Source organism: Rattus rattus, chromosome 4 (genome assembly GCF_011064425.1).
Source record: "Rattus rattus isolate New Zealand chromosome 4, Rrattus_CSIRO_v1, whole genome shotgun sequence".
Lineage (NCBI taxonomy): Eukaryota > Metazoa > Chordata > Mammalia > Rodentia > Muridae > Rattus > Rattus rattus.
The window spans coordinates 138723902-138748670 of NC_046157.1; the positions used below are offsets into that span (position 1 = coordinate 138723902).

The 24769-nt window shown below is 43.3% G+C and overlaps 1 protein-coding gene across 4 annotated transcripts in view; it reads right to left on the reverse strand.

The window, feature by feature from the left end:
• Positions 1-24769, reverse strand: part of Plekhm3 (pleckstrin homology domain containing M3) — a 158570-nt gene that overhangs the window by 48884 nt on the left and 84917 nt on the right. For 3 of the 4 annotated variants that reach the window (XM_032901233.1, XM_032901234.1, XM_032901236.1), the window contains exon 6: positions 20506-20569. The exons of the other annotated variant lie outside the window; for it this stretch is intronic. In XM_032901233.1, coding sequence (XP_032757124.1) covers positions 20506-20569 — 64 coding nt within the window. The remainder of the gene's footprint in view (positions 1-20505; positions 20570-24769) is intronic. 4 annotated transcript variants of the gene reach the window in all.

The following is a 24769-nucleotide window of genomic DNA, read 5'->3' on the forward strand; positions in this document are numbered from 1 at the left end:
TCTAGGTATCCTCTATGATGTTTAAAACAATGGACTGCTTAACAATGCATTTCTCAGAGCCTGCTACAGAATGTAAGATTATCTACTGAATGTATTGTTACAAGCTGTCCTTCAGAATCTACTTGTAACAATACTTAAAATCGCTACTTATTGACAAAAAGCTAAGACAGCTGACTTCTGGCACATGGCAGTCTTGCCCTTTCCCCGGGCATGCTCGGGCACCTTTGGCTCCTTGCTGTAGCTGTTCTGTGCAACCTGGCTGCAAAGCCCTGGGGGACAAACACATGTGTGGTGGCTTCCCTATTTCAGCAACTTCTCAGGAAGCTTAAAACCAGGCCCCTGGGAGATAGAAGAGGCTCCAAAGATTGTGTAGCTCACCCTTTCACTAGCACAAGCAGGAGCTGGGAGTAAAAGTAAGAAAGTTTCTGTCCTTCCCGGTTGCTGCCACCGCAGAGAGCCCGTGGGCAGCACCCCGCGAGCGAACTTGAGCCTCGGGACCACAGGTAAGACCAACTTTCCTGCTGCAAGAAAGCGGCCTGGTGATCTCGGGACACACGGAGGCAGAATTCCTCTAGGACCGGGCACGTCCTGTGTTTACCGGAAGTGCCACACCCGCGGATCCCGGCCCGCAGCAGCTCTCTGCTCCCAAAACCCGTGGGAGAGAGACCTCACCGCCTGGTCAGGTGGGCACTCCTGAGGCTGCAGAGCGGAAGAGACCACCAACACTGCCCACCCCTGCCCACATCCCTGGCCCAAGAGGAAACTGTATAAGGCCTCTGGGTTCCTGTGGGGGAGGGCCCAGGAGCGGCAGGAGCCCTGCCTGAGACACCGCCGGAGCCTGAAGGAAACAGACCGGATAAACAGTTCTCTGCACCCAAATCCCGTGGGAGGGAGAGCTAAACCTTCAGAGAGGCAGACACGCCTGTGAAACCAGAAGAGACTGATCTCTGCACACATTACTGATTCCAGAGGAAAACACCGGAGGCCATCTGGAACCCTGGTGCACGGAGGCTCCCAGAAGAGGCGGCGCAGATCTTCCCGGTTGCTGCCACCGCAGAGAGCCCGTGGGCAGCACCCCGCGAGCGAACTTGAGCCTCGGGACCACAGGTAAGACCAACTTTTCTGCTGCGAGTGACCTGCCTGGTGAACTCAAGACACAGGCCCACAGGAACAGCTGAAGACCTGTAGAGGGGCAAAACTACACACACGAAAAGCAGAACACTCTGTCCCCATAACTGGCTGAAAGAAAACAGGAAAACAGGTCTACAGCACTCCTGACACACAGGCTTATAGGACAGTCTAGCCACTGTCAGAAATAGCAGAACAAAGTAACACTAGAGATAATCTGATGGCATGCAGAGGCAAGCGCATTTAACACAAGCAACAGAAACCAAGACTACATGGCATCATCGAGCCCAATTCTCCCACCAAAACAAGCATGGAATATCCAAACACACCAGAAAAGCAAGATCTAGATTCAAAATCATATTTGATCATGATGCTGGAGGACTTCAAGAAAGACATGAAGAACTCCCTTAGAGAACAAGTAGAAGCCTACAGAGAGGAATCGTAAAAATCCCTGAAAGAATACCAGGAAAACACAATCAAACAGTTGAAGGAATTAAAAATGGAAATAGAAGCAATCAAGAAAGAACACATGGAAATAACCTGGATATAGAAAACCAAAAGAAGAGACAAGGAGCTGTAGATACAAGCTTCACCAACAGAATACAAGAGATGGAAGAGAGAATCTCAGGAGCAGAAGATTCCATAGAAATCATTGACTCAACTGTCAAAGATAATGTAAAGCGGAAAAAGCTACTGGTCCAAAACATACCGAAATCCAGGACTCAATGAGAAGATCAAACCTAAGGATAATAGGTATAGAAGAGAGTGAAGACTCCCAGCTCAAAGGACCAGTAAATATCTTCAACAAAATCATAGAAGAAAACTTCCCTAACCTAAAAAAAGAGATACCCATAGGCATACAAGAAGCCTACAGAACTCCAAATAGATTGGACCAGAAAAGAAACACCTCCCGTCACATAATAGTCAAAACACCAAACGCACAAAATAAAGAAAGAATATTAAAAGCAGTAAGGGAAAAAGGTCAAGTAACATATAAAAGGCAGACCTATCAGAATCACACCAGACTTCTCGCCAGAAACTATGAAGGCCAGAAGATCCTGGACTGATGTCATACAGACCCTAAGAGAACACAAATGCCAGCCCAGGCTACTGTATCCTGCAAAACTCTCAATTAACATAGATGGAGAAACCAAGATATTCCATGACAAAACCAAATTTACACAATATCTTTCTACAAATCCAGCACTACAAAGGATAATAAATGGTAAAGCCCAACATAAGGAGGCAAGCTATACCCTAGAAGAGGCAAGAAACTAATCGTCTTGGCAACAAAACAAAGAGAAGAAAAGCACACAAACACAACCTCACATCCAAATATGAATATAACAGGAAGCAATAATCACTATTCCTTAATATCTCTCAACATCAATGGCCTCAACTCCCCAATAAAAAGACATAGATTAACAAACTGGATCATAGAACGAGGACCCTGCATTCTGCTGCCTACAGGAAACACACCTCAGAGACAAAGACAGACACTACCTCAGAGTGAAAGGCTGGGAAACAACTTTCCAAGCAAATGGTCGGAAGAAGCAAGCTGGAGTAGCCATTCTAATATCAAATAAAATCAATTTTCAACTAAAAGTCATCAAAAAAGATAAGGAAGGACACTTTATATTCATCAAAGGAAAAATCCACCAAGATGAACTCTCAATCCTAAATATCTATGCCCCAAATACAAGGGCACCTACATAAATAAAAAGAAACCTTACTAAAGCTCAAAACACACATTGCACCTCACACAATAATAGTAGGGAGATTTCAACACCCCCTCTCATCAATGGACAGATCATGGAAACAGAAATTAAACAGAGACGTAGACAGACTAAGAGAAGTCATGAGCCAAATGGACTTAACGGATATTTATAGAACGTTCTACCCTAAAAGCAAAGGATATACCTTCTTCTCAGCTCCTCATGGTACTTTCTCCAAAATTGACCATATAATTGGTCAAAAAACGGGCCTCAACAGGTACAGAAAGATAGAAATAATCCCATGCGTGCTATCGGACCACCACGCCCCAAAGCTGGTCTTCAATAACAATAAGGGAAGAATGCCCACATATACGTGGAAATTGAACAATGCTCTACTCAATGATAACCTGGTCAAGGAAGAAATAAAGAAAGAAATTAAAAACTTTTTAGAATTTAATGAAAATGAAGGTACAACATACCCAAACTTATGGGACACAATGAAAGCTGTGCTAAGAGGAAAACTCATAGCGCGGAGTGCCTGCAGAAAGAAACAGGAAAGAGCATATGTCAGCAGCTTGACAGCACACCTAAAAGCTCTAGAACAAAAAGAAGCAAATACACCCAGGAGGAGTAGAAGGCAGGAAATAATCAAACTCAGAGCTGAAATCAACCAAGTAGAAACAAAAAGGACCATAGAAAGAATCAACAGAACCAAAAGTTGGTTCTTTGAGAAAATCAACAAGATAGATAAACCCCTAGCCAGACTAACGAGAGGACACAGAGAGTGTGTCCAAATTAACAAAATCAGAATGAAAAGGGAGACATAACTACAGATTCAGAGGAAATTCAAAAAATCATCAGATCTTACTATAAAAGCCTATATTCAACAAAACTTGAAAATCTGCAGGAAATGGATAACTTCCTAGACAGATACCAGGTACCGAAGTTAAATCAGGAACAGATAAACCAGTTAAACAACCCCATAACTCCTAAGGAAATAGAAGCAGTCATTAAAGGTCTCCCAACCAAAAAGAGCCCAGGTCCAGACGGGTTTAGTGCAGAATTCTATCAGACCTTCATAGAAGACCTCATACCAATATTATCCAAACTATTCCACAAAATTGAAACAGATGGAGCACTACCGAATTCCTTCTATGAAGCCACAATTACTCTTATACCTAAACCACACAAAGACCCAACAAAGAAAGAGAACTTCAGACCAATTTCCCTTATGAACATCGCGCATTTAAAAATACTCAACAAAATTCTGGCAAACCGAATCCAAGAGCACATCAAAACAATCATCCACCATGATCAAGTAGGCTTCATCCCAGGCATGCAGGGATGGTTTAATATAACGGAAAACCATTAACGTGATCCATTATATAAACAAACTGAAAGAACAAAACCACATGATCATTTCATTAGATGCTGAGAAAGCATTTGACAAAATTCAACACCCCTTCATGATAAAAGTCCTGGAAAGAATAGGAATTCAAGGCCCATACCTAAACATAGTAAAAGCCATATACAGCAAACCAGTTGCTAACATTAAACTAAATGGAGAGAAACTTGAAGCAATCCCACTAAAATCAGGGACTAGACAAGGCTGCCCACTCTCTCCCTACTTATTCAATATAGTTCTTGAAGTTCTAGCCAGAGCAATCAGACAACAAAAGGAGGTCAAGGGGATACAGATCGGAAAAGAAGAAGTCAAAATATCACTATTTGCAGATGATATGATAGTATATTTAAGTGATCCCAAAAGTTCCACCAGAGAACTACTAAAGCTGATAAACAACTTCAGCAAAGTGGCTGGGTATAAAATTAACTCAAATAAATCAGTAGCCTTCCTCTACACAAAAGAGAAACAAGCCGAGAAAGAAATTAGGGAAACGACACGCTTCATAATAGACCCAAATAATATAAAGTACCTCAGTGTGACTTTAACCAAGCAAGTAAAAGATCTGTACAATAAGAACTTCAAGACACTGAAGAAAGAAATTGAAGAAGACCTCAGAAGATGGAAAGATCTCCCATGCTCATGGATTGGCAGGATTAATATAGTAAAATGGCCATTTTACCAAAAAGCGATCTACAGATTCAATGCAATCCCCATCAAAATACCAATCAATTCTTCAAAGAGTTAGACAGAACAATTTGCAAATTCATCTGGAATAACAAAAACCCAGGATAGCTAAAACTATCCTCAACAATAAAAGGACTTCAGGGGAATCACTATCCCCTGAACTCAAGCAGTATTACAGAGCAATAGTGATAAAAACTGCATGGTATTGGTACAGAGACAGACAGATAGACCAATGGAACAGAATTGAAGACCCAGAAATGAACCCACACACCTATAGTCACTTGATTTTTGACAAAGGAGCCAAATCCATCCAATGGAAAAAAGATAGAATTTTCAGCAAATGGTGCTGGTTCAACTGGAGGTCAACATGTAGAAGAATGCAGATCGATCCATGCTTATCACCCTGTACAAAGCTTAAGTCCAAGTGGATCAAGGACCTCCACATCAAACCAGACACACTCAAACTAATAGAAGAAAAAATAGGGAAGCATCTGGAACACATGGGCACTGGAAAAAATTTCCTGAACAAAACACCAATGGCTTATGCTCTAAGATCAAGAATCGACAAATGGGATCTCATAAAACTGCAAAGCTTCTGTAAGGCAAAGGACACTGTGGTTAGGACAAAACGGCAACCAACAGATTGGGAAAAGATCTTTACCAATCCTACAACAGATAGAGGCCTTACATCCAAAATATACAAAGAACTCAAAAAGTTAGACCAAGAGGGAGACAAATAACCCTATTAAAAATGGGGTTCAGAGCTAAACAAAGAATTCACAGCTGAGGAATGCCGAATGGCTGAGAAACACCTAAAGAAATGTTCAACATCTTTAGTCATCAGGGAAATGCAAATCAAAACAACCCTGAGATTTCACCTCACACCAGTGAGAATGGCTAAGATCAAAAACTCAGGTGACAGCAAATGCTGGCGAGGATGTGGAGAAAGAGGAACACTCCTCCATTGTTGGTGGGATTGCAGACTGGTACAACCATTCTGGAAATCAGTCTGGAGGATCCTCAGAAAATTGGACATTGAACTGCCTGAGGATCCAGCTATTCCTCTCCTGGGCATATACCCAAAAGATGCCCCAACATATAAAAAAGACGCGTGCTCCACTATGTTCATCGCAGCCTTATTTATAATAGCCAGAAGCTGGAAAGAACCCAGATGCCCTTCAACAGAGGAATGGATACAGAAAATGTGGTACATCTACACAATGGAATATTACTCAGCTATAAAAAAACAACGATTTTATGAAATTAAGTAGGCAAATGGTTGGAACTGGAAAATATCATCCTGAGTGAGCTAACCCAATCACAGAAAGACATACATGGTATGCACTCATTGATAAGTGGCTATTAGCCCAAATGCCTGAATTACCCTAGATGCCTAGAACAAATGAAACTCAAGACGGATGATCAAAATGTGAATACTTCACTCCTTCTTTAAAAGGGGAACAAGAATACCCTTGGCAGGGAAGAGAGAGGCAAAGATTAAAACAGAGACTGAAGGGACACCCATTCAGAGCCTGCCCCACATGTGGCCCATATATATACAGCCACCCAATTAGATAAGATGGATGAAGCAAAGAAGTGCAGGCAGACAGGAGCCGGATGTAGATCGCTCCTGAGAGACACAGCCAGAATACAACAAATACAGAGGCGAATGTCAGCAGCAAACCACTGAACTGAGAATAGGACCCCCGTTGAAGGAATCAGAGAAAGAACTGGAAGAGCTTGAAGGGGCTCGAGACCCCATATGTACAACAATGCCAAGCAACCAGAGCTTCCAGGGACTAAGCCACTACCTAAAGATTATACATGGACTGACCCTGGACTCTGACCTCATAGGTAGCAATGAATATCCTAGTAAGAGCACCAGTGGAAGAGGAAGCCCTGGGTCCTGCTAAGACTGAACCCCCAGTGAACTAGACAGTTGGGGGGAGGGCGGCAATAGGGGGAGGGTGGGGAGGGGAACACCCATAAGGAAGGGGAGGGGGGAGGGGGATGTTTGCCCGGAAACAGGGAAAGGGAATAACACTCGAAATGTATATAAGAAATATTCAAGTTAATAATAAAAAAAAAAAAAAAGAAAGTTTCTGTCCAAGATGTGTCTAGTGATCCTTGGCTTGGGAAGAGATTCTGTGTAAAACTGAGGCTGGAAAAGGGAGCAAGTGACCCAAACGATGTACTCTGAATAAAGTTGTCACACTCAGATATCATATATCTGTAACAGAGGTTAACAGGGTTCAAAATAATCCCTACCAGGAAGTTAAAGAGACAGGTGGGGAGAGAAGGAAAGGGAGAGATTTGACTTTTACAAAGGGACAAGATATGGCAGGGAAGGGGCTATATCCAGAGGCAAGTCTTGTTTCCACTTCTAACTAAGACTTAATAGAACCATGCATTCAGGGAGATGTATGGGATTTAAACACAATTCAGCACCGAGAAACTCTAAGGGTAAAGGCCCTTCAGGCCTTTCCACCTCAGTGTTAAAGGAAGCTAGAAAGCCAATTACATTCACAGCAGGACCGCTCCCCTACTGCAAGACAAGAACGTACCACAAATTCTATGTGCACTTTACAAGCCAGTAAAACTATAATTGCAGGTGGGAAGAAACAAGGTTGCCTTTTGTTTTGCAAATATCTCGGGCTGATGAGCTTCTCTTATAGCAGCAGAAACTGTAGTCTTGGTGGTTTTCCTTGAGTACAAAAATGTGTCTTCTACAATTCTGTAAAAGGCTGTTCTGTGTGACAATTGAAAAGATACCTGGGTATAACCTACCAAAGGGATACTCATCCTTCAGAGAAATGGATGTGAAGGACGCTCACCTTTCTTAGCAAACACAAATTCACATTTGGCACAAGCTCTGAAGACCTTTCTGTAACAGTAGAGAGAAGGCAAGCTGATAGTAGGGTTGCAGTACCAAAATCACTCTGGCGAAGTGCAAAGGAAGTGTACCACCTTGAAGGATGGGGATTCTCCATGTTTGTTTCCTTGTGGGCCCACAGGGAAGTCTGGTCTGGGACCATGCTGAAAGCAGTGGGGCGGGGTGTGGATACTGGAGTTTTTCTACCAATGTGTCACTCCATATGGTGATGGTGAGACTGCTGAGATGATCCTGGGCTCTTGTGGTCAACATCCCTTTCAGGTTTGACAGGCAGAACTAAGACGCCGCAGCACTACTTCTGCAGTGATGCTTGCACTCGAGTGTTCACAGATGGGTGTCTCAGTGACACTGAAGGAAGTCCCAGAGAGCCACTGAGAAGCCTGGGCTCTCCCTGCACACAAGTGCTGTTATGTACACCATAAGTAAAGAGCACATCTTTCAAAGCCTTGTGTGTTAGGCAGACTCTATCGTGCTAACACCGAGTTCACAACTCCCTTTTAGGGCAAGTAATATCATTTCCATTTCAGAGATTAAGTTCCTTTGGCCCAAAGAAGTTCCTTGACCAAGGCTCTTTGACCCAGGTGTACTTGGATGAACTGAACATGGGCAGGTGAACTCCAAAAACAGGAGGGAGGAAGCACTGTGGTACCCAGCCCCCTCTGATGCCCAGTAGTGTGTATCATTACCCTTTTGGAGACCTTTGCTCCAGGTAGAAACTTCATCCCATGTTGACCTCATACTGGCGTGCTGGTCCCCTAAAAGCTCCTGACAGCCATCTGCAGTTTGATTTCTATTTAATTTTCTACCTCACAGAGCAATGCCAGGGAGAGAGAGGCTGCTGATACCTTTTCAATATGATTTATTAACTACAGCTATCTGGACTGTGGGCTTTTCTTACTGCCACCTGACCTGTGTTTGCATTGCTGCCCTGACCTTGCAGAGTGACCTGGAATAGCTTTCCTATTTCCTTGTGTGTGTCCACTTCAGAGCCAGGCTGTCAGCCTGGGCAAGCCTGTCAATTAGTATCTCAAGGGTTTGGGATAGGGTCTGCAGCCCATTGAAGAACACAATCTTACACTAACCTCCAAATTCCTTCTCTTAATTGAGCATTCATTAGTTTCCAGGAACAAAGGCAGGCATTCTCTATTATAAAGCAGAGGTCAAAACCAGTGGCTGTGTTTTGTTTGGCCTGCAGAGTGTTTAAATATTGAGAAATTTCACATAAAATACGGATTTCCGGCTTCTCTCAGAAAATGGACAGAGCTGGTGACTCTGGGGGCTACTGAATAATAGCTGTTCCCTCAGAGATGCTCTCAGGTTCACTGTCCCAACCTGGTCTCACTTCTAGCCATTCCAGCCAGACTGCACTTCCAGTGTCTCTGCAGAAATCCCAGCCAATGTAGCTCTGTTGTAAATCTGTATTTCTCTCCTTTACAATGCTGAACAGACTTGTGAGGCTGCCATTCTGAATGGCTGTCATCTTAGCATGCACTTGGTATCCTGGGGCATCGGTGGTGGTTAAGGGTTTTTTTTTTTACCCAGTTCCTGGCATTTGTCATGAGTGCTTGGTGCACACAAGGCGTTTGCCACTTTCTTCTGTGTAGGTGAATACATGAATGACTAACTCTTAGGAATACAGAATTCTGGGACAAGCAGCCCATTCACCAGCAGACGCTGGGCTTAGGAATGTTTCAGTAGCTTGTGTAGCACCACTGCTGCTGCCTATACCCTTCTGCTACAAAGATCCCCCCGCTGTCACAACTGATCCCCAATCTCACTTAAGATCCCAGGAGTAAATGCATTCATGCTTTACTGAGACTTAATGAGAACTTAAAAACCAAACAGCGATAGAAAAAGCTGCCCCGTCAGCCTTCTCATTTTCCCTCAGAAGACAGCTGTGCTACTGCTGAAAGCAGCAAGCTGTGAGCACAGACAGAATTGTAAGCCAGGCTCACAGGGGGACAATGGTGTCAGCTAGGACAGTGTGTTAAGTGTTTTATAGGCTGATGTACTTCCTGGTTCCTCAGGACACTGGAACTTTGGAAAGGGCCAGACTTCCTGAGGCCTTCAGTCCCCGACTAGAGAGTGCCTTCTGTACTCTTCTGGTGTTCAGGAAGACCAGGTGAAAACCTGCCAGGAGGCTGGCATTTGGTACCAAGGGGTAAAACCTCATGGACACCGCCAGGGTGACTGTGCCAGGAAGAGCCAGCCAGGGGTTGGATAACAGAAAACTGGGCTTATGCCTCTGGTGCACAAGTAGAAAGTGAAGATTACAAACCCACTCTTTGAAGCTCTGGGCACACTGGAATCTTTTACTCCTGAGAGGAATGCCGCAATCAAACTCATTCCATGGATGTTTTACTGAGACAATTGCTCAAATAATCCTTATGTACCAAATGGAATATTCTCTAGGAATATCAGAATATTCTCTAGGAATATCATGGTTAGTGATAATTTTTTTCTTTCTGCTTTTAGTGATGGGAATATTACAACTCATGTCATAGAGAGCTATGAGGCCACCAAACCAGAATCCTCTTCCCATTCCTGTGTGCCTGGCTCCCATCTACAGGCCCTGAATCTAACTTATAATCTGCCCCAGGGCCTTCTCTGACAGCCGAATTATGGGGAGGTTCCAGTTACTATTGCTACATAGCACATTATCCTCAATGTAGTGGCATAAAACAATCATGTTATTATGCCCACAGCCTGCAGATCATGCAGGACACAGCAGAGGGACACAAAGGTCAAAGTTGGAGTTTTCCCTAATGTTCTCAGTGGTAGATGGTGGCTACCAATTCAAACTTAGCTGGGATGTCAGCCACGGTGACTACCTGTGGACCCTCCATGGGGTATCTTATAACGTGATGACTCTTGCCAAGGCTTGAGGCCATATTACCTTTTTATAGCTTGGCCCTGCGAAATCACACAGAAAAACTTTCAAAGTCACAGCCACCTAGCCAGATTCAGGGAAAAGGGGATAAAAGTGCCACCTCTCAATGGGAGTAGGTAAGTGACAGGTAAGAAAGCCCCACAGGACAGGAGGCAGTGTTCACCCCCTTTACAATGTGCCACAGTCTGCTATACAGGGTGGGTGTGTGTCCCAGTCATTCTGTGTCAAATACACCGACAGGAGGCAAGCACACCTGACTCTCCTGCCCTCCAGGCGCACCTACACGTGTGGTACACACTCCAACACACACATAGATTTAAAAGTGAAAATAAGCTTCTAGAAAGGGCCAGAGCTGGCAAGACAGCTCAGTGGCAAGAGGGCCTCCTTGAAGCCTGATGATCCAACTTGGGTACCTGAGCCCACAGAGTAAAACGAGAGGACTGACCTCCATAAGCTGCCCCTGATCTCCACACTCACTGTGGCACTTCATAAGTAAATCAGTATATTACAAATTAAAGGTAGCCATATCTATCTCACCACATTTTTTAGGGGATTAAATATAAGGGATGTGCAGACGTGAGGTGGTCTTATGTTGCAGGAGAGAGCTGGGCGTGTCAGTTAGCAGCCGGAGTCAGCTGGAGTGAGCTCGCGGGAACTGATAGAAAATGTTCCTTTTTAATTTTTATCACAGCAGTATTATTACAGAGCAGGATAGTTTATAATATGCTTATATATTCCTTACAATGTGAGAAGTGAGGGCTGGGGAGGTGGTGGGTGAAGTGTTTGCTTTGCATGCGCGTGTGTCTCACACACACACACACACACACACACACACACACACACACACACACACACACACACCAGACCTGGGTTCCATCCCCAGAGCCCACATAAAAAGGCTGGATGTGGTGGCATGACTTGTAACATAAAGTCCGCAGAAGTAGACACAGACAGGTCCCTGGGCTTGCTAACTAACCAGCTTAGCCTACCTGATGAACCCTAGGCCACTAGTGAGAGACCCTTTCAAAAAAACAAGAAAGAAAAACAGGAAAACAAACCAACAAACCACTAAAGGTGGACAGTATCTGAGAAATGACACTGGAGGTTGACCTCTGGTTTATATGTGCACATACATGAACACACATGACTATACACACACAAACAAAAGAGTCTGATTCTTCTCTTCGGGTACTACTTGCTAACAGCCTGCACCACTGGAACATGCTTTAGCAATTCTTTTTTAAGCACCAGAATATGGCAGAAATGACAGCACCTGGACTTCCGTGGCCAGGCCACACAGAAAGAATGACATCATCTACCTCTTACTCTTTCAGACCGTTCTCAAGCCAGCTATCACATCATGAGGACTCCTTGAGCATCCTGTAGCGTGGCCCATGTGGGCTAAGACAAGAGGCCTCCCACTAACAGCCAGCCCCCATCTGCCAGCTGTGGGAGTAGCCGAACTGCTCCAGCTGGTGACCACAGGCCCCACCCAGTGCACTCCTTGCAACCTCAGCTCAACTGAACTCAGGAATTCCTGGTCCATAACAACCATGAGAGACAATTACTGTTCACTCTTGTGTTAAATTATACGTTTGGGGGTAATCTGTTGTATAGCAATAGATAATGAATACACAGAAATATGCCCTACCAACTGAATATAGCATGACGGGTTCTGCAGCATCTCTGCTCATGTTCCTGGTGACAGCTTCTGTGTGAGGTGTCAGGCTGGGCAGTCGGGCTACAGACAGCTCAAAAATACTACTGGCAGAAAGTATTCTTTGGACAGAGTCCTTAATAAGTTCATATTATGATGGATTTTATATAAATGGGAAACACAAAAATCGCCACCAACACACAGATGATTGAAAATAAGTAGGACCCAAGGATCCCAGGAAAGTGACTCCATTACTGACTGCCACCTTCCAATTCTGTGGCTGCATCCTCGGGTATTAAATGGTACTTGTATCGAAGGGGCATATGGGTAGCTTCTGGACCATCAACTGAGCTCTCTTCACCTGGGTAATGGGCTTTCTGTCCAAAATCGCACAAAGTCATCATTCTGAGCTGTTTTTTTAAAAAAATCTATTACCTCTGTACTTGGCTGTTAACATTTTTCTGCTACAATCCTGTTCATCTCTCCCTGTCTCCTTAAATGCATCTGTGAACCACATTATAGTTGGGCATGGTGCAACGACCTTGTTATTTACTTGCTTTATCCCCATCAGCTAATGGTTCCTATCAATAAATCACACAAAAAGGCGTTTAAAAAGTCAAGAACTAAACTGAAGTGAACTAAACAATACCAAACCAAACCTAGATCCCCAAACTGCAGTCACTGTGGTGAGTGAGAAGCACAGTCTGCAGCCTTCTGTTCTGGTCTAGGACTTGTACATGGCACTTACCATTCTGTCCCTTCCCCTCCACACAGGGCAGGAACAGCCTGGGGTCTGAGCAGCACCTACTCAAGAAACACCTGCTCCCTTGAGACTGCCAAGCAACAGGGCCGTCAAAGAGTGACATTCAACCCCTTCCCACCACCTCAGATGAAAACCTTTGAGGAAAGTAGGCACATTCATTTTCTAAATATTCATTTGCTTAAAAAGCATTTTCCCAAATACCTTATGTTTTTCTCCTAGTTCATTTACTGTGTAGAGCAGCCCTGTAGAGCGGTTAACAGATTTACTGATGTCTTAATGACAGCTCAGTCCTGCCACATTGCTGAGTGAGTGTGTCCAGGGGTGTCTGAAGGCACAGTAGCTACAGCAGACACAAGCACTGGCTGGGGCGACACAGGCGAGCTGTCACGCTTTGTGTTTCTGCTTGTTAAGTCCGAATGCTCCTAATTAGTTATTCTGCCCCATAATGCCTGGGTGGACAATGGTGCAGGGATCAGGGCTGCTGAGGCTTTGAATACAAGTTCCTCAGCCTCCTGAGGCTCGGGGATTGGTGACTTGGTTGTGGGCACTGAAGCACTGTGTTCCTGCTTGAATAAAGGTCATCACCTGTTAGTGCTTTGGCAGAAGGGCAGCTGCCCTGAGTGCCCACTTAGGCCTTTCCTTTGTCTACTGCCTCTGTGAAGAGTGCCCACAGAGAACAACACTCTGTGAGTCTGTTTGCTTGGTGGGGGCAGAGCATACAAAGTGATTCACCAAACATCCTTGAAGAATTCAGCAAAACATATCTTCAAAGACTGGCCTTGAACTGCCTTGGACATGGCCTTTTTGTGAACTTACTAGCTACAGCTCTAGGGAGCCTCTGAAGTGGACCACCAGATACACTGTTCCTGCACAACACTTCTGACAGACATTTATGTCACAGCGATGAATAAGGCAATACTGCAAAATCTCAGCTGAGAAGTCTGCCGTCCAGGGATGTGTAGTGAGTATTCAGAAAATCCACAAAAATTAGCTAGGCTTGTAGTACATGCCTGCAATCCCAGCACTCTGGAGGCTAAAGCAGGAAGACCGGAAATCATCCGGGGTGACATAGCAAGACCTGTCTAAAATACAAACATAAAGTGGACAACATTAAACAGCTCACAATTATTCTGATACCATTCTAGTCAAAAGCAGAGACCAGGGGACTGGAGAGATGGCTCAGTGAGTGCTTACTGTGAAAGGAAAACGACCTGAGTTCAGATCCCAAGAACCCGTGTAAAAGCATGTCTCATCTCTACAAAGCTCAGGGTTAGCCAGCCGAGCCTGAATGCCAAGGTACAGGGTTAGTGAAAGAACGAGGTGCAAATGGATCAAGGGAGACACCTGACATAGTTTTCTGGAATATGTATGCATGTACATGGGTGTGTGTGCACACAGACACACAGACACGCACTCACACACACACCAGAAAAGATCAGAGATCATTCATTTGATTCACAGATGGGTCTTTCTACCTCTGTTTTGTTTCAAGGTAATAACTCTAATTCACTTGCTTTTATTTAGGGGCAAGTTAGTGAGCTCAAAATAGGACACACACACACACACAGAGAGAGAGAGAGAGCGAGAAAGAGAGATAGAGCCCGAGAGAGAGAGAGGCTGAGCTAGAGGGAACTAGGGATGCATCCCTACCCAGCCACAGGCTCAGCTGTGCGGTTTCTGGACACTGTGCGGTACTCTGGTGAAGGATTTTGCCTTTGGTCACAGCTCAGCCTTTTCACAACTCTCTAGGCCTTCAGGCCCTCTCCTTTGGTATCCCTCCCATTTACAACTCTACTTAAAATTCTCAGCTTTCCCACCTCTTTTCTTCATTAAATACAATCTACTGAGCTAGGTGGTGGCGGCACACACCTTTAATTTCAGCACTCAAGAGGCAGAGGCAGGGAATCTCTGAGTTAAAGGTCAGCCAACCAGAGTGAGTTCTAGAACACCATGGTTACAGAGAGAAATCCTGTCTTGAAACGCTTAAAAAAAGTAATCTACTGAAATGTCTGAAATGTTTCTTCCTGAAATAGCATGCTGTTTTTAATGTATTTGTACCATAAATAAATGTGTGGTAGCACAATTATTAATTTTTCTGACTATAGCCTAAAAGTAAAGTCTAGTTTAGAAAATTTGGAATCCAGGGAAAGTAGACAGTGAGGAAGAAGAGGTCCCCTAAATTGTCCCAAGAGAAAGGTTTGTGAGGAGGTGAGATGGTGGGCAGGGAAGGGCTACGTTAGCCCACCCACTGCCTCGCCCTTAGGACCATCCAAGATCCTTTCTCATGAATCACACATGACTAGAATCAGTGAACACTTAACTTACAAGTGTCCAGAAGGTGAGTAACACCAGAAGAAACAGTGATTTGCATAGATTTTAGGTTTTGTTTCTTTCACAGGCAAAAGTTCACTCTGACCTAACCTTTCAGAAGGAACTTTACAAGAGTTCTCTTATTTATTCTCCAGGGAATGACAGAGTCAACTAGGATTCTAGCTGGATCCACACAAACAGCTAAGTACCGCTCTACAGAATCTTTCTTACACTCATAGTCTGCTGGTAAAATGCGGAACCTTCTAAATCACTGTTAAAAGAATCAAGGAGGTAGAAGTAAGGGGCTGGCTTGTCTACTACTCATTGGGAACAGGGGGAACCCAGGCAATGGGAATGTGGTACTATATCTGCAATCCTGTTGGGATATACAACCTTCTATTGCATTTCTGTCTTAAAGTCTTCCCATGGATACCTGATAATGCTGGATACATTGAAAATAACAAAATTAGGGAGGGAGAGATGGCTCAGCATTTGCTGCTCTTTCAGAGGATCTGGGCTTAATTTCCAGCATGCACATGGTAGCTCACAACTGTCTTGGAACTCCAGTTCCAGGGTATCTGATGCCCTCTTTTGGCCTCTATGGGCACTAGGTTTCATATAGTACATAGATATACATGCAGGGAAAATACCCAGACACATAAAATAAAAGAACAAAACAAATTCTATTCTATTCCTTCCTCTCAAGTTATCAAAATAAGGGAAAAAGTGTTGAAAGAAATTTCCCTATTAAAATTTCCACTTTACATAGCCACATGTTCACCATGATTGCCTACTTAGCCTTTTAGCCTTTTGAGAGTTTGAAAAACACTGAATTTGCACTTCCTAACAGAAAGCCCCCTCCCCCCAATAGGTCAAGAAACAAACAAAAAAACCAAAGTGTTCCACAAAGAACTTCAATAGCAGGGGCTGGAAAGATACTCAGCATCTGAGAATTCTTGCTGCTCATATAGAGAACCTGAGTTTAGTTCTCAGCACTGACCTTGAATGGCTCGAAACCAACTAACCGTGACTACAGCCTCAGGGTATCTGACATTCTTTTCTGGCTTCTGTGGCTATTGACACACTCATATACACATAGAGATATACACAGATATACAGACATTTTTAAATAAGTCTTTTTTAAAAACCTAACTAATATATTTCTTTCCTTTGAGTCAGGGTCTCACTATGTAACCCTGGCTGTCCTGGAATTTGCTCTGTGGACAAAAGTGGACTTGAACCCAGGGATCCACAGGCTCTGGTCCTGAATGCTGGGCTGAGAGGCATGTGCCACCACCTCATCCTGAATACCATTTTCTAAGACCCAGTTGGTTGACAGAAATTGATTTGGAATCAAGTTTTAAGAACTGAGTGAGTTGAGCTGTTGTGTCCTAGATCTCCTAGGACCTGGAGAACCTTGACCTGCCCTAATAGCCCTTGGCCCTGCTGTGAGGTCGGAGTGAACCTTGACCTGCCCTATAGCCCTTGGCCCTGCTGTGAGGTCGGCGTGATCCTTGGCTGTACTTCTATGCTCCAGGAGATGCTGCCAACTGACTGGTCACACAGTGTGCTGAACAACTGCTACCTTTCCATGCATGCAATACCCAGAGAGCAGTCTGACCACCGCTGAAACACACAGGCTGTGAGGGCTTAGCCAGCAGGTGATTTGCTCTTTGCTAAACAACCATCTGCATTTGCAAGTTATTCCCACACACCTAAGCATACGGTAGTGAGAACTGAATACGGCCAAAGTCGTCGGAGAGCAGCAGTTTCTCGACTGTAACAAATGTTGTATTAGGTAGCTAAAAGTCTTTAGCCATCGTTGATCGAGTATACTTGCTAAAATTTTGAATATTGTTATAAAAATAAAACTTATGTGGGAGTGCTAATTTTTAGTACCAGAATATTTTCTTTAAATAATATTAATGGTTTGTGCACTACATACACTATTTAAAATTATGCATAAATATCAACTTCCTCTTTACTATGTCTATTATTTGTGCATGTGTGTGTGTGTGCGTGTGCAAGGTCAGACACCAGCCGACAAGTTTCATTCACTTCTCTTTCTGCTATGGGAGGTCCCGGGGTCACACACAGTTCACCAGGCAGCAAGCATCTTATCCTCAGAGCCCTCTCAACAGCTACTGTGCCTATTAGATCATAACTTTCTTTGAAATTTTCTAAAAACAATCAAATTCAAGAGAAATTTGTAAAAAGGAATATGTTATTGCTCAGGGGCTACGGCTGCTCAATAATTTATGGATTTCTCTTTTTTTCACTATAAAACACACCTAAAAATTCCCTTTTCTATAGTTATTGTATAAAATAAGAAAGTTTGCTTTTGCAGAAGCCCTTAAGAGGAATGGGGTCTGGATATTGGGATACGATATGAATAAATAAATACATTAACAAAAAATAAGAGTAAGAAATGGGAGAACATCACTGACTATAACACTCCCGAAGCTGACAAAGACTGGAAGGGAGAGACCGAGATAGCTCAGCTCCATGGGCAGTAAGGAAGGGTTCCTGCTATCCTGATCCACTCTTTCAGAAAATAAATGATAGTATTGTTTTTCTGCTCTGGGTCCCTTCCCTTCCCTATATCTGAGAACACTTCAGACCTAGAAAACAAGTATTTGCCCAGAAACCAAAGGGAGATGGGCAGGGGTGCTCTTCAGGGCTGATAGCCAAGATACAGACAGATCAAAAGCTAAATCCAATTTAGTTTACCTCAGGCTGAAACAGTAATTGCATTAAACTTCCTCTAAATATGATAAGTTTGGGCTCTTAAAGCCAGGCACAAAGAACCAGGCTAGAGCGAGTTGCTACGTAAGTGGATGCACCGAGCCCTAGCCCCTGCCCACAGGGAGTGTGATAAGCTGGTGATGGCTTCTATCACTCCACTGCCCAGCTGAAAACTGATTAAGCTACTTATGCAGTTTGGGGGACTAATGGCCTGGCCCACCAAGAACACCACTGTCACCGACTTAAGTCAGCTGCTTGGCACTTACGGCTTGATGATTATAAGAAGGAAAAAGAAAGGGTCGTGTGGGGAGACAGCAGGGTACAGGGAAGCTTTAAAAAGCAGGCTCTATTATTCTAAATGGATATGTTACTTTAACACCCTAAAATGACTATGGAATTACTCTAATTCTCTCTTCATCTGACACAAAACTCATTTTTGAAGGGCCTCCTTTAAGAGGAGCTATTCTATTTTAAACCACCTTTCTAAGGATGTTTAGTGCCTTTAAATGCACATCTCAATGGTAGTATCTGGGCCCTCAGCTACTATGGATGAGACAGACTGCTAAGAAAATAGATAAATAAACGTATACCAAAGAATTAAATCAATTCTCCTCTAGAATATCACCAGGTGACTGTAACTAAAGACACATCCCTCTGCACCCTGTCCAGCAGCTCCCATGGGGGCTTCCCTATGCAGGAAAGGCAAGAAGGTCTGAAGGAGCAAGTAGGTCTAAATTTGAAAAGGAGTATAGATTAAAGCTAGCTTTCTCTCAGACAGGTCCCCTAAATGCCACACTATTTCTTCCACTTAAAACAACTGTCTTACCTCCAAATGACACTGACTATAGAAGTCTTAAAATCTTAAATTAAAAAACAGACACACACACACACACACACACACACACACACACACACACACACACACACACACACACCAGAAACCTTGAAAAGTGGTTGAAAGTCTGAGAAGTGAGCACAGGACATGGGTGAATTTTTAAGCTGATCTCATTTCTTTTGGGCAAAATAACCAGTGAGGAAACAAACAGACTCCTAGCAGTTTCTAAAGTTGTCACAATTATTTTTTGATTCTTAAAAGAATCAGTATTTATTTAGAAAGTAAAGTTAGTACTTTCATTCAGTGTCTGACAGCTTCTTAGGCAGTGAGTAAGATTGGTTTAAATGATTAACCAAAGCTAAGCAGACTCAGATCTCCAGGCTGAGCACACAAGACCTTGCTTTCTTCCTGGCTGCTAACCTGTCAATCATTAAAAGTGCATGTACTAACAAAATCCTAAAGGCTGGTTTCGCCTCTCTTTTGTGCTCTGCTATGTTTTATTAAACTGTATCCAATGTTAGATTTTGGTGTATGAAGGCTTTGTGCATCCACTCACTGCCTTTCGCACATCTTCTTTTCCTTCACATAATTTTTAGTTGAAATAGTCCCATCCCATAAAACTCATTGTTTTAAAGAAAGCAGTCAATTTATCTTCAGTATATTCACCAGGCATCATCACTACCTAGTTCAGACCTGGAAGAGATCCGCATCCATCGGCAGCCTCTGCTCACCTCTGTTCTTTCCAGAGCCTGGAACTACTAATCTCTTTTCAGTGGTTATTCATTTGCTCACTGTGGACGTGCCATTTAAACAGTTGTAATGACAGATACTTTTTCCTATCTGGATTCTTAACTTAGCATGATGTTTCAAAGGCGCATCCAGGTTGTAGTGTGTATCACCATTTCACTTCTTTTTATGGCTAGATAATGTTATATAACAATGACAAACAACATCGTGTCCATCTGTCCATCTGTCAGTTTGTAAACATCTGGCTGTTGCCCACTTTTTTCTACTATGACTCAGGCTGCCCCTGGCATTCTCACAAAGCTTTGGTTTCATTTGCTTTGGGGACCAGTCTTGCAATACTAGCTCTGGCGCCCAGGTTGCCTCAATCTCACAGTAGCTGGAATGGCAGGGGCACAACCCCTACCTGTCACAGACAAGCTTTCATAAACTCTTGGGCATACAGTTGGGAGTAGAATCTCTGGGTTATATGAAGCTGCTAAACTGCTTTCCAAAGTGGTTCATCCACTTAACTTCCTCAGTCCCTAAGTATGAGTGCTCAGGGACTCACACTCTTGCCAATATTTGTCATGGTCTCATAGTACTGTTGTTATACCAAACCTCCCCCATTCTGAATAAAAATGAGTTACCTGGGAAGAAATTATTACCGCAATGACAGATTAATTCAGTGCCCAAACCACAACCCACAAAGTGACTTCTGACAGAAAATGAAAATGAAAACCCTCTGGGCACGTACCTGCTGCAGGTCAGCGAGTGAGTACAGGTGGATCTGCTGAAGGAGGTATTCTCTGGGGAAAATTCTGGAAACAAAGGCAGATACACAGTGACCAGTGGTGCTATGAGACACCTGCTTCCTGTTAAGACTCTTTCAGAACTTCTCTCACCTCTGCTTGTGTTCCCAACCCTCTGAGACCCTAACCCTCAGAGAAAACAACCCTTTTCTCTGATATGTTTTTTGGTAAGGTAGATACTATAAGTAAATATGATTTTTCATTTCTCATGTTATCTAAAATGGTATTATATTATAGCACACATCTGATTTTTGTTCTATTGGTCTTTGAAGATAAGTTTTTGATATGTAACCCACTGTGGCCTTGAATTCAAAATCCTCCTGCTTCAGCCTCAACAGAGGCCAGGACTACAGGAGTATATCACTATGCCTGTCCTCCTCCTGGTTTCTCAGACTGATTATGTCTCTAACACACTGTGTCACCTTGCACACATCTCAAACAGCTTCTATGCTGGCCCAGGTGCTATACGGTATAACAAGGACAACTGAACTTGCTGGTGTACACATCACTGTAGGTGTGACAATAATGTGCTGGTTTGAAGAAAAATGTCCTCAATTTTCCCCAATAGGTTCATGTTTGAATATTGTGTCTCCATTTGCTAGAATTGTTTGGGAAGGGTTAGGGGCTGTGGCCTGGTTGGAGGCCTATTGTCATGAGAGATGAACTTTGAGGTTTTAAAAAAATTATGTTATTCTCAGTGTGCCTTTCTCCTACCTTCTGCTTGTGGATCAAGACGTAAGCTTGCAAGCTATCCTGCTGCCATGACTTTGCTCTGTCATCACGAACTCTAACTATCAGAAACCATAGGCCCAATTAAATACTTTCTTTTACATGTTGCAACAGAAAAGTAACTAATACAACTCCATATCTAAACTAGCTAACTCTAGAGTTAAGGAACATTAGAATGGCAACCTATGTGTTTCTCTAGAATCACCTATAGGCAGGGAACAGTCCTACTGAATGTCACATTCATGATATATTCTCTTAAAGGCACATTGAAATTAACTTTTAGATTTTGGGCACAGATGGAAACAATAACATAAAACTGTAAATTGAGACATCGCAACAAATTTCACTAGTTGTTGTTAATTTCTAGCACCTAAACAAATGACTACAAGTGAATAGAAAAAAAACCAAAAAACAAACAATTGTGGGAAAGCAGCTTCCAGGAAAGAGAGCAAGGTAGAAACAGACACACACATACACACATGCACTCAAACAAGGTACACACACACACACACACACACACACACACACACACACACACACACACGGTAGAGGGTAGCACTTGGAAGGTTAAGGAAGAAGAATCTTTTTTTTTTTTTTTTTTAGAGAGAGAGAGAGAGAGAGAAAGAGAGAGAGGAAAAGGGAGAGAGAGAGAGCTTTTATTTATTTTTTTTCTTTCTTTTTTTCCGGAGCTGAGGACTGAACCCAGGGCCTTGTGCTTTCTAGGCAAGCGCTCTACCACTGAGCTAAATCCCCAACCCGAAGGAAGAAGAATCTTGAGATGGATGTCAACCTGAGCTCTACAGTGACCCTGACTCAAAATAAATAAACAACAAAAAAGGAAACACCCAAAGTCAAAGTCAAACTCATGGTTGTTAGTATTTTCTATCTTACATGGTACTATACACTAATCTTGTAGTTGGCTGTGAGACTTAGCTTTTAATGGCTATGCTATCTCTCTAGCTCTAACTTGTATTTTAAATGAAACCCCCAATTTATTGAACTAACATTTATGACTATTCTTTAGATGCTAAGCACAAGGAAGTCTCAGTATATGAGTTCATGAAGCATGGAGCCAAACTGATAATTAAGACTACACGCTGGAAACAGAAGATGTTAAGAGTGATGTGTGGGACACATCCTTTTACAATGGCAGAACCCAAATCTGGCTACCCATCGGAACCACTGGGGCAGTTTTAGGAAGTGAAAGAACACACACATGGGTAGAGAGCAGGAAACAGTGAAGGCAAAATCTTCCTATTACTAGTACAACCAAGGCTTAGAAGTCCTGGTCTAAAATGTCACTTGCTGAGGAATTCATTGCTTAGTCTGATAAGGACAGATTAGTTACCAAACGCAAGCGATGATTATGTTCAGTTCTCTGTCCATCTACTGCTGATTAAGTGCACACTGCATACCAGGCATTGTACCATACCCCTGAAGAAAAGGGTAATGGATCACTGGACAAAGCCTTGGCTGGTGGAGGACCAAACAACCATTCTAGGTTGGAACTGTAGGAATGGAAGAGTTGTTTTCAAACACAGTTCCATCCATAGGCCAAGTGACAAGGGCACTGTATTCTAGGAACCAGAACTTGGGTCCTGAGGCGAGGCTCCTTCGTCTCTAATGGGCTGGGGCTGGCCTGTGGCAGGAAGCAGTACATAACCTGTGGCAGCTGGCAGGATATAGGCAAAATGCTCAGCTCTGCGTGCTGCAGTAGACTTTGCAGGGAAGGGTCCCTGCTGTGGAAAGTGGACCATAGTTTAAGGAGTCAAGGGAAACAACCAATCCCCACAGGACGGAGATGATCAAGAGACCCTTCCTTATTTTAAGCACCCAGTGTTAAGCAGCAATGATAAACAATAAAACTTTTAACTCTGCATATATAATGTCATCCTACCTTCCAGCTGTTCTGAGCATTACATATGGACTCCATTTTTAAAAAGAGGGCTCAGAGGTAGAGACTAATGTGTCAGGGATCATGAAACTGGGATTCAAGGTCAAGACTTTCTGAACACAAAGGACTATGCTCTTCCCAGTTTCCTGATGTTGGGGGCAGGAAGGAGAGGTGGATTTGAACTGAACATCTACTTTAGCTATTCGTGATCTTCGGTGTATTTCTTTTGGGCGGCAGCAAAATAATCACTGACCTTTGTGCACAAGAAAGAGAGAGAGAGAGAGAGAGAGAGAGAGAGAGAGAGAGAGAGAGAGAGAGAGAGAGTGTCTTTGTGTGTGCATGAACGTGGGAGTGCAAGCATGTGTGTGAACACACATGTGGAGGCCAGAGTTGACTGCTCTACACCAAGGTTTTTGACACAGGATCTCTCATTGGCTTTGGGCTTACCAATAGGGTTGAGCTGGCTGGCCAGTAAGCCCTGGAGATTCTCCAGTTCTCTGACACCCCAGTGCTAGGGTCATAGACATGCATGACTGCTAAAAATTTTTTTACATGGGTGCTGGGGCTCCAATCCCAAGTCTTCGTGCATATACAGTAGCACTTTACCAAAGCAGGGCATCTCCCAGTCTGGTTTTGTTTTGTTTCTTTTTTTAGAGACTGGATGACCAAGTTATGCCTATAAGTGCTAACTATCAAGTGACAGACAGGGTGTGAGGGATGCAGAAGAGTCAGACACTCAGCATCAGCACAGACTGAGGGAACAGAGAGATGAGAACCTGAAGGGGAAGGGAGATGAATATAGATGAAGGGTAACTCTTTGTTCCACTCTCTGCTACTACATAAATGTATACTTTGATGATCTGCAATTTTTCTCATCTTGGAAAAATGTTTTGAAAAGAACACTCGTACACAAGTTGGTATGTATGTTTCTTCTTTCTTTGTAAAATGATCATTTCCTTGTAGCATTGATCCAGCTTCCCCCAATGCTTACAACTGACATATCCATAAGACAGTGGTCAAAGCAAAGCAATTGATGATTATGCAAGTTACAGACCTTATTCCGATTCCACTAATGATTTCACTAATGTTCCTTTGTTCCAGGATCCTTTCTAGAATATAATACTGTATTTATGGATTATGGTCTTGTTGTTAGATGTACTTAAGTATTTTCAGGTCTCTTGAGACTCAAACACATAGAGAAAAGAAAATCCAGGACATGGTCTTTTCGTGATATTCGTGGAATTCCAAGAGTAGCAACAGGAAATATCATATTCTAACAGGTAAGACAGAGGCTGCTGGGAGTGGAAGGAAGGAAGGAAGGAAGGAAGGAAGGAAGGAAGGAAGGAATTCTTTAAAGGAAAATGATGAAGTTTCTTAAGTAAAAGCAAAGAGGCAGCAGTGCTGAGAAACAGACACACTGACCCAAGTGTGTGGGCGGGACAGTCATTATGCCATTCCACCTGCCCTCTTCCATTGCTACAGAGCCCCATCCTTCAGTGTGGAAGGACTGAAGGAAGATTCTGACATAATCTATAGCAAGGACAAACACTATGGAGCAGATCTGTTATGTTTTGACATTAAAATTC